This window comes from Paramisgurnus dabryanus, chromosome 24 (genome assembly GCF_030506205.2).
Source record: "Paramisgurnus dabryanus chromosome 24, PD_genome_1.1, whole genome shotgun sequence".
Lineage (NCBI taxonomy): Eukaryota > Metazoa > Chordata > Actinopteri > Cypriniformes > Cobitidae > Paramisgurnus > Paramisgurnus dabryanus.
In genome coordinates, this window is record NC_133360.1 from 13,502,546 (window position 1) to 13,513,732 (window position 11,187).

General features: G+C 38.0%; 1 protein-coding gene across 2 annotated transcripts; it reads right to left on the minus strand.

Moving 5' to 3' along the window:
* Positions 1-814: 814 nt before the first annotated feature.
* On the minus strand, positions 815-10,021 carry atp5f1d (ATP synthase F1 subunit delta). Of its 2 annotated transcripts, none has more exons than XM_065246296.1 (5): positions 9,775-10,021; positions 8,813-8,966; positions 2,772-2,860; positions 1,048-1,166; positions 815-932 (listed from the first exon to the last, which is right to left on the minus strand). In XM_065246296.1, the coding sequence occupies exons 1-5, from the start codon at positions 9,889-9,891 to the stop codon at positions 929-931; spliced, it is 483 nt and encodes a 160-aa protein (XP_065102368.1). In that variant the 5' UTR covers positions 9,892-10,021; the 3' UTR covers positions 815-928. The 2 variants fall into 2 exon arrangements, with proteins under 2 accessions (XP_065102368.1, XP_065102358.1); XM_065246286.1 differs by having other exon boundaries at positions 1,028-1,166; positions 9,775-10,019.
* Positions 10,022-11,187: the final 1,166 nt, after the last annotated feature.

The window sequence follows — 11,187 nt, forward strand, 5'->3', positions numbered from 1 at the left end:
TCTTGTTTATGCAAACCAAACAGCGTGTAAACTGGAAAACGTATTATCCAAAAGCAAATTTGCTAAGGACAACGACTCCTTATTGAAAGCCTTCCCAGCCGATTCTGTACATGTGGAAAATGAGCAAGCTGCGGCATGCTGCCACGACAGACGTTCATAAAGATGCATGTGGTTTAGTGTTGTAAAGCTGCAGCGCAGCAAGCATGTGCCAACTGGAGCGGCCCTGTAAAAATAACCCAGTACTTAAGCAATATCTAGACTTCAATACCTGACTGGCAGTAGGTAGCTGTGGACTAGCTGTGTTTCTTCTGTCAGGTTTTGGTGCATCTAAATCTGTACTGATAAAGGAAACTTGAGTGGGCAACCCTGCCTACTCAAAATTGACAAAGGAGCTACTATAAACCATGCACAGACAAACAAGGAAGGTAATGCAGATCTTGAAGATTGCACTCACACCGAATCCTACTGCAAAAGGCTCGGCTCTCACCTTTAGGCTTCAACAGTACCACACTGCCCCCTTTCGGTCACTAAAGCAAATTTCTACATTTAAAGGGATACAGTTCACAGAAAAATTTGAAAAGAAACAGAACTGGGGCACCATTCACTACCATAGTATTATCCTTCCTCCTGTGGAAGTCAATGGTGCCCTACATCTGCTTAGTTATAAACATTCTTCAAAATAGCTTCTTTTGTATTCAGCAAAACTAAGACATTTACACAGGTTTGAGACATTTTTCAGTGAACTATCCCTTTAATCTACTTCATGATAGAATAACAGTTGTTGAGAGCAAAAATAAAAGAATGCCAACATCAGTTACTTCCAAATAAATTTATTGTTATTTTCATCCACTGTACAAAGCAAGCATGCATGTCTTGCAGTTTATGACTTCAATGGGGTGGGGAACTGACGAAGCTGATAACCTTTAATTTACCTAGAAACAAATGACACAAAACATAATTATAAACAGAAAATGCACATTATTGTTGATTTCTCATTTGCTATAAAGTGGCCTTTTCGGATACAAACCAATGCATGAAGTTGTTTACTCAAGTGCTTTGACGATTGCCTCATTCGCCTCTATGCTGATGAGAACCTCCGCCCTGCTTGCCTCATCTGAAGCTCCTGCTAGCTCTGACTGGGCTTTCTCCAGGTTAGCTTTCGCCGCCTGTGCAAAACAGTTTAGGGACATTTTGATGAGACTCGCAGATGTAGAGTCGAAATCATCTCTCAAAAGCACAATACGTCAAAACAAAATGCTGGCCCAAAATCACATCACCTCGTCTCTGTTATCTCCCTCAACCTTAAAGGAAAACACCACTGTTTTTCAATATTTTACTATGTTCTTCCCTCAACTCAACAAATTAATACACACCTATCTGTTTTCAATGCGTGCACTTAATCTTTGTACAGCGCGTCGTGAATGTGTTAGCATTTAGCCTAGCCCCATTCATTCCTTAGGATCCAAACAGGGATGAATTTAGAAGCCACCAAACACTTCCATGCTTTCCCTATTTAAAGACTATTACATGAGTAAGTATGGTGGCACAAAATAAAACGTGCCGATTTTTAAGCGGATAAAAAAAGAGAACTATATTGTACGGTGGAAGAGCACTTAGTTTGCAGCACTTCGACTTTGGTGCTCCTCCCCTTCTCGATCAAACTTCCGTCAATATTACTGCGCTGGATGTCAAAGTGCTGCAAACTAAGTGCTCTCCCACCATACAATATAGTTCTTATTTCTTATCCGCTTAAAAAAAAAATCGTCACGTTTATTTTGTGCCACCATACTTACATATGCATACTGTAATATGTACATATTTTGATTTATCTTTCAGCCCTAGTTCAAACCAATGAAAAGGGAGAAAGAAATAAGAAATTATCGTGAGCAGTCGAATGCAATTCAATGATGACGTGTGCATCGCATGCCCCCCTTTTATAACAACTGCCATAAACCGTGCCATCAATCTAACTGCGTGTCACGCACACGCAAAGACCCAGATCATCTGAAGCACAAGTAAGTGCGAAATTTCATCCGTACCGTAAAAATCGATGCAACTGCCACTTGAACCGTACTCTGTACTAGAATGGTAGTTTTCTCGGCGGCGTGAGCAAATAAACGTGGCCTCTTTCCTGTGAAGGACATTTGTCACATTGGCGATTACACAGCGTAAAGGCCAAACATAGCTGGGAGTTAAAGGTCTCTCAGTGGGGATTTGACGCATCTGCACCACTTCAACGGTGACTGACCTTTCCTTCCTTATTAACCAGCGAGGGCGCCGAGCACAGCTATCTCTGGGAGGAATAAAAACGTCTATTTATGTGGAATGAACCCTTTATTCCGTGTTGGAAAAGGGCATGACTGAGAACATCCCGTTTGGACGGACTCATTGTCCATGAATAGTTGGCACCGTATGAGTAAGAGGTTACAAACAGAATTGTTTTTGTGTGGGGGACGGCATTAATACAATTGAAAGAGTGGACATACGTGGTTTTGAATGCTAGGAAAGAACATTTATGTAACAGTGGTTTAATGACCTAATTCTCATATAACACAAGCACAGAGATTCAGTTTCACAGAATAATCAGGGCCATGTCCTATAAATGTTAATTTACAGTGATTTGTAGCACAGTACTTAAAGGTTGCCAAAACCATGGTATCTCAAGGTATTATCACAGTACATGTCCAAAAATGATTTAATAGGGACCCACATTTACGCATGTTCCTTTTGTAGTTCTTTTTTACATATGATGAGGATTAGCAGATACTTACTGCAAGGTCCAGAGAGTCCAGAGGAACAGCCTCCTCAGCCAGCAGCTGAACTGAAGAGTCGGCATTGACCGTGACTGATCCGCTGCTTACTGCAAAACACAAGGCACATCGAAGATCAGTTACTTTCCTGTGGCTTAACTGATGGAGCGTGACACTAGCAACACCAAGGTCATGAGTTTGATTCACAGGAAATGCATAAATGCAAATTAGTTTTCTGCAAGCACATAAGACGACTTTGGTGGGACAAGACTGACCCCTTCTGGTTGGTATATCTGATATCATATGCATAGAAAAAATAAAAATTCTTTTTTTTATAAGTCTGTGCCACCAAAATGATAAATTTAGGTTTCACTTAGGGATGCATAACGATAAATCGCGATTAATCTATAGCAGAATAAAAGTTTTTGTTTACATCATATGTGTGTGTGTGTGTGTGAACTGTGTATAATAACTTTGTATAAATAAATGCACACACATGCATGTATATATTTAAGAAATGTTTACATATATATAATCCGTGATTAATCTATATGCATCCCTAGTTTCACTTTTAAATAAAACACAATACTTGGTGATATTACAAAACAGTTCTTTTTAAGTGGTCATGCATATGAAATCCCAGCTAAAATATGTTTTGTGATTAACTGTTTTCTATGGCTGTGTCCAAAAAACTGACTTGTTGCCTCGCTGCCTCACGAGGCAATGACTTGAGGCATGAAGGCAGCTCAGAGAAATGCTTTCGGACACACTTCATAGGTAGCGTGTTTGAAATATAAACAGAGAGCGTCTGTGTGATAACTATCTCTCATATTTGAAAACTACAATAATAATATCTCGCTAGAAATGCAATTAAACGGTGTAAAAAACAAGTTCGTGCTCCATACGCGTTCTTGGCTGCCATTTTATTTTTTCGAGCTCGACCAATCACATTCCGATAACGTTGACGCACTGTGTGTAACGCTGCACAAGCACATTCGGATGCAGCACGAGGTCTTGGTTTACAATTATAGTGTAGGTAAAGAAGGAGTGGAGTAATAATGAGGCAAGTTATTCATTAAGGGCCCTATGATTTTCGCGATGCGTATAACATGAACATAAACAGCTGGATGTTTATCAGTATATTAAAAGCAGTCTATCTTGGGTCTTAAAGTGACAGTAGCCTGCTTATTTCTGTGTCAGGAAAGTTAATTTCATAACAAATATATTTATGACTAATACAGATGCCTGAAAAGTAAAACAAGATTCTATTATTTGTATTTGTCATGTTCTGAATAAAAAAATAGTTTAAAACCATAATAAACTGTCTGGTTTTTGCAACTTTCATTCAGGAGCAAAAATCTGCCTTTACATTTGACAGGAATAAAGATTTGTCATTTATCATGATAAATATCGATATCGACCGATATGGAAAACATTTTCGTGATAATTTTTTGTCCATATAGCCCAGCCCTATCTATGCATTTCTGCTAAAGTGTGCATTTTTGTTTATTTTCAAATGCTAGCATCAGCAAGTGATTGTGATGCAGTAACAATTCGGCTGTAGCATTGAAAACACAGCGAAAGAGATAGATGACGAGCATGTGTTTAGCACTGCAGGTGATATTGTCCATGCAAAACTCAGTGTCCTCTCTCACTGGTCTCACATTTTCTCAAAAAAAAAATAAAATAAAATAAAAAAAAATTCTCTGAAAAGAGACCATTGCAGCACTAATTTGACTGTTAGATTTGATGTTGTGTGACAGATCAAATACTTAAGTTTAACAGCTTTATTTTTATATTTATATTTTTTCTAAAACTACCTCAGTGATTGTCACTATTGCATTTTGGCACAAAATACTGAAAGACTCTTGCCATCATAAGCTTGATTTTATGTGACATTTTGCCCCTCATTATACATTTTTCTTTATTAAAAAAAAGTGTATTTTGTTAGTTTGTTGTTGTTATTGTTCCAATTGGGACAGAGACTGCAGATAATATAAAATATTAATAAATTAATTGAATCATAATGGCTTCAAGTGTTTCATGTATTGACAAAAAAAAAATCCCATCGCTGGCGGAGAAAATCGATATTGTATTGCATCATAATGAACTGTCTGTTTTACACCCCTAATGTACGGGCCCATTCAAACTAGGGATGTTCTCGATTAATTGTCAATAAGAATTAAATCGATAAAACTTAACGATTGTCAAAAAAGCAAGCACGTGTGTGCGGCACCTGCACAAAGCACATACACAGCTGGTGAAAAAACTAACCAAGCGTGAAGAAGTTAAACTAGCCATGATCACAACGATGCTCGATGCCAAACACACACTTGGGCTTTTTAACCTCATTTGAGACAAGGCTGGCTGCTAACGCAACAAAATGGCATCCGCAGTGGATCTGAGAGGGTCCGATGCCGAAAATGTAAACACAGTTAGGATACTGAAATAATTACAACAAGCGGTGTATCAACGACTCAGAAAGCGAGGTGAACAACTAGAAAAATAACACTTGATGATAATGAAACTTTTATTTTGTAACGGACGCACAGACTTTCATCCGACTGTGCGGAGTGCCTGTTATGAGGCGGAGTTTACTGTGTCTATTAGTCATTATATTTCATTACGAGATTCAATTGATGATTTTTATCAAAACACCAACTACAATGACTCATTTTACAATCCCACTAGCATGTTATTTAGACAAAATAAAATCTTTTAATTTGCGTGAGGAAGCTGGCATTTTTAAGCACACTTTTATGTCATTGGCTATATGCCACTGCTGTAATGGCTAATTGCACTATTACTGTAAACGATTATTCGATTGATTTATTGTTAATTTAAATGATCATCGAATATGGGAAATTGCATAATTTGACATCCCTAATTCAAACGCAAGGGCAGGTCTTGCAAAGCATAGTTTATTTGACTTGCATGTTATGCAGTATGCACGATTACAAAAATCTAGCGTACAGTGCGCACTTAAGCCCAAGTTATCGTTGTGCATAAGGTCTACACAGTAGGTCAGCCGTAGCCTGACGTGCACCTCGCCAAAATTTTAACAGTTGTCAGTTGTACGTGGAACGCAAGCGCTGTGATTGGTCGACTAGAACCTCTCCCGTTATGTAAAAGGTGTTTCCATTTGCAACGTAAAGAACAAAGATAAGCCAAGTTGAGAAGTGATTTGACTCAAAATGCAACAAAAGTCGCTGTCTATTTACTTCAATCTCTGCTGGTCTTCTCAAAACACACAACAAACTGCTGCTTCTTTATTTGTGGGTTTTCTGATCAAGCTGCTGCTTCTTTGGCGGTTGAGCTGCTTCTGTGGTTACACGCATGGATACTAGGGATGGGCATGATTAATCGACGATCGATAATTGATCGTTAAGAATTTAGTCGATGACGTTAATTTGTTATTGATTAATCAAATACTTTTTTTTATCTAATGCAGGTTGCGTTGCCTAGCGTAGCATGTGTCTTGAAGCAATTAAATGAATTTCACTGTGTGGCAGCATTTCAACATTTCACCACCAGGGTGCAATATTTGACACCATACTCCGTTATCTGTCACCTTCCGTTTTGATTTCAGAAAAATAATCATGAAGAGGTCATGATTTTTTGGAACAAATGAGGTCTCTGTTTAAGAATGTGGCTTGCAGCTGCAGGTTCCGCTGCTTAAGAGCACCGCATATTCAAGTGCATATATGTTCCATTTGTCTAACTAAATGTAGTTTAACTGTTTGCCACAAGTTGATCTTGTAATAAAGGTCTCATGGAGGAAAACACGCTGTATTTTTGTATTCAACATTTTATAATTATAAAAGTTAAATAATTATTTTTTATTATAAAAATATTAATGATTAATCAATAGTCGATCGTTAATTCTCCCGACAATCGACTAAAAAAAATGTAATCGAATGCCCATCCCTAATGGATACTGCCTACCAGCGGTCTGCGAGAGTTTGCACGTATGCAAGTATATCGTCGCTGTCCGATGAAAATCACGTATGTTCATTTTGCCGATTTTGAGATTTTTCGACAGATTGAATGTCCAGGTTCATTTCCGTATACAGTATGCGTCACATACCTAAATGGCCAATGAAAACTTGTGAAATCATGTCATCTCGCCGGTCTAGTAAAGTTTCATCGAAGCTCAGCACTGGATATAGCCGAATAAACATGACAATGACTTTCCTTCATCGAGGTAAACATTTCCCCCGCCCCGGACACATATGTTGCGTTGTATGCTTATAGTGTGTTTTCTTGTACATATGTAATGAAATTAATTGTAATCATTGACTAAAAGCGCTGCTGTTTTCTATGGTATGGTGCTCTGGCACTGTTTCGGTTGAGCTGGTGTTGCAGGGACTGTTACATGTGTGCAGTCGACATTGTTGAGGGTTTTATGCTGAGTATTTTCTTGTTGTTGACTAGCCTACGCTATGCCCATTTTTGATGCGCCGTTATTCAATATTTTTCCTGTCCTGCAGTAATGTTTTTATCTGATCTTTTGTCCCCACCACTTTTCAACACAAACTGACGCCCCTGCTGTGTAGCATTACCATGTCAGTGTATTGATTCATTGTCCCTTCATAGTTTGCAAGAGACATTTAATAAATGTATAATTAATATTAAATAAAGTAAGCGTATTTAACTAAGATGTAGGCTATTTAATGAACTGAGCGTATTCATCTGTCAATACGAAACGCGACTTGACCATTCTAATTAATGATCGGAAGAACGCGTATCGATCACAGTTACTGTAAAATATGCACGCATGTCCATTTAAACTCAATTTTGTTCAAATGTGGATTATATCATTACACTGGCAAGAATATGGTTACATGTAAATATGCCGTACCAAGTATGATAACGCTACATTCAACTGCTTTTGATATACGGTGTTTTTTCACTTTCTGAAAAGTAACCGTTTTGGACATACGTGAGTTTCATCGGGCAGCGACGATATATAGCCCTTTTCACAGATATTCCAGAAAAAATGCATCCAGGATCGTTTGATTTTTTGTTAATTCACACTGCCAATGATTTGTCGGCATCTGCAAGGTCCCGGAGAGACACGTGACCTGTAAAGTCCTGCACTCTCTTATACGCAGCGTCTGAAGTTTGCATATTATTTATTATTTCTCTCTCCAGAAACCACTCGCGTGCATTTTTGTTTATGATAAGACTATAAAGGAGCGCGTGACGTGCCGTTCTAATGCTGGTGAATGATCTCAGCTTCTGAATGGATATTTGACAAGCTCCCTGATCTTTGCTTTAACACAGTTTTCAGACATTTCTCATCGTAATTGTTAATATACATTTAAAACCCTGTTTTGAGGAGCTGAACGATATATCTTGTTGGGATGAGCGCAGGCATTTTGGTTTACTATATGTGACGCGATATTCTTTTATGCTGCTGAATGAACTCTGCGTCAGTCCAGTTTGCTGACATTTCTCGTCATGAATGTTGTATTGCATGTAAATCCCTCATTTTAAAAAGTTGAACCAACTTCATGTTGCCAGGACGCACACGTCATTGTTTATGCGTCACATTTATTATTTCCTGATAACTGCTTCAATCTAGTTTGCGACATTTCTCATGAAAGTTGATATGTAAGTAAATCTCTCGTTTTAAAGAGCGAACCATAACTTTTGCTGTGATGATCCTCACTACGACACACCCATTACGGCATCGTTCCGGCTTCTGAATTCACACAGAGGGTTTTCCGTTTATCTTACTAGGTCCTCTTTCCGGCAACGATCCCAGAAGATATACAGTACGTGTTTGCGTTCACACAGAAGCTTGTCTGACAATTTTACAGGTATTTTCTGGGACCAAAGGTCTGTGTGAATGGGGTGAAAACCGATGTGTAGCCTACGCCGTTGTGGCTTAGCCGTAGGACATACGCACAACTATAATGATCCCTGTACTATTGTGATGACAAAATTTGCATCACGCGCACTGTACGCGGACCCTCGCCTATGCGTAAATACAGAAATGTACTTCTAGCTTTAGGTGTGCCTAAACTACTAGTATGTCTACTGCAGCTAGAACTCACCAAAATACTTAGCAGCAGAACCATCATCATTGAAGACGGTGACTACACCAGGCCGGAGAACCTGCAGTGTGGGAACGTGAGCTGGAAGAATACCAAAGGCTCCTGTCAGTGTTGGGACGTCAATCTGTTTAACGCTGGCTTCTTTGAAGAACACCTGCAGCAAAAATAACCAGAGTCACATCAATCCAAACACACAACGTCCAAGGCGATGTTGACAAGTGGCTTAAAATTAAGCCTTAGACACATTTTAAATACTCTCTTATTTGGGGTACCAAATCCAATCTTTGACAGAAAATTAAAGTCACACACTAATGTTTTCATACAGACTGATTTAGTGCACTAGATGGCAAGTTTAACTCTATACAGACACTCACTAAGTGTACTAAATATTTGAATGGCTTTCAAATGTGTTTTGTAGCATTTTACTAATTCCCATGACTTTATCGGTACAATATGATATGCATATTCAATAATTATAGTTTGCAACTGATACTGGTCCAATATTGGTGCAGTGTATAATCTATGATGTTATCAAAACAAAACAGTTAAGAATTGAGTTTTGTATATAGGTGACTACACATTAGCCTGATCTGTCAAGGTGAAAGTGTTTGGCAGCAACGCTAACAGCTAAGCTAAATCATTCAAACTTGACCTGCTTGTGCACGTCAGAAACCAAAACATCTGCATAACACTCATACTAATTTTAAGTAATTGCGAACATTATTAACAATGAAATTATTTTAAATATGACATTCCGTTAACCCTGACATAGAGCACTAGCAACATGCTAACCCCAAAACGGTCGTTTCAATGCATTTTGTCAATTAAACACAAGTTTTATAGTATACCCATGAAAACCCGAATGTATGGCTTAACATTTAAAACAATATATAATTAAAATCGTTTAGGAGAGATTCACTAGCATCATGTGATGTGTAACGTTAGGCCCGCGGCTTCAGTACCTCTGTCGGCGACGCGAAAGTGAAGGACATCTCAGTAGCAGCCGGCGCGTCCGCATAACAACGCACGTGTCTGAGTGCGGGGACTGCGCGACGGAGAAGAAATCTCGCTGCCATCATTTTTATTTTACAGAGAAATGACACTCACAACACGACAATACAAAAGCCTCTGGTTCACTATCCACACAGGCAGTCAGAAAGACAGTCACCGTGCGCGGCTGATAGAGCAAGGACACGGGCACGCTCTCTCGTCAAACCTCGCGAGAACTGGAGCCAGACGGAAAATGTAGTTTTATTAAGAAATTAAAGGGATAGTTCACCCAAAATGAAAATACTGTCATATTTTTTTCTCATCCTCATGTTGTTCTAAAGCTTCATGAATTTCTTTCTTTAAAAAAAAAAAACATATTTTTTGTAAATAATAGTTTACGTATTACCATTGAATTCCATCGTATTTGTTTTCCTACTATGAAAGTTAATGGTTACAATCAGCTTTGTAGTTAGTTACCATCATTTATCAAAATAACTTCTTTTGTGTTCATCAGAAAAAATTAAATCATACAGTTTAAGAACAACATGAGGATGAGAAAATGATGACAGAATAAAATTTTAGGGTCCTATCCATTTAACCTTTATTGTTATTTCTGTAGCAGTTTATAGATTTTGTTTATACCTCTGAGGTCACTACTAATTTAAAATGCATTTATTTTTGCATTCCTTTATAAGTCAGTTATTTCCGAAATTTTTTTTTTTTTCATTTAAATAATAAATAGACTACATAGCATTTTTACCAGAATCCTTATGATTTTGGACCCCAATATTTAAAACAAAATGTGTGTCTCAAATCGCATACTTGTGTATAATTATATGCAATTTTGTAGTATAGTTATATGCAATTTTTAATAGTGTGATCAACTATTTAAAACGATACTACATTTAGGAAAATGAATAATGGTTTTAACTACAACTTTTACTATAATAAAATCATGGTTCATCTTCGAAAGAGTCAAGGGTGTTTAGTGTGTAGGCTAGTGTGCGTCATTTGGGACACTTCTAAAATGTAATAGGCGGCAAGACCAGTAGGGGGCGCTTAGTCAATATCAATTGCAACTCAATACTAAAAATCAATTGCATTAATTATTATAAGATCTCGAGCTCAAAATTATTTTCTAATAACTCTGTATGGAATAATAATTTTAAGGTTTGAAATAAAGATCAGCAACTTAGCAAACAGGTAACTCACCCATACCAATTACATAATGCACATTATATTTCTCTTTAATGCACGTCTGAACGCCATGGCATACCCATTATTAGCGTGTGTTCAACCCCATCTGTTTTTCCCCCATATTTAACCAATTGCACGCGCACATTCGGTTCAGACCGCATGGGGATGCCCGTTACACAGAGGATTTT

What these genes read in the sequence shown, in the direction of transcription:
- atp5f1d (XM_065246296.1), bottom strand. Translation starts at nt 9,891, where the DNA reads ATGATGGCAGCGAGATTTCTTCTCCGTCGCGCAGTCCCCGCACTCAGA. An exon ending in CTTTCGCGTCGCCGACAGAG is followed by an intron (nt 8,967 to 9,774) that starts GTACTGAAGCCG and finishes TTTTTGCTGCAG; the next exon opens with GTGTTCTTCAAAGAAGCCAG. An exon ending in TTCTGCTGCTAAGTATTTTG is followed by an intron (nt 2,861 to 8,812) that starts GTGAGTTCTAGC and finishes TGTGTTTTGCAG; the next exon opens with TAAGCAGCGGATCAGTCACG.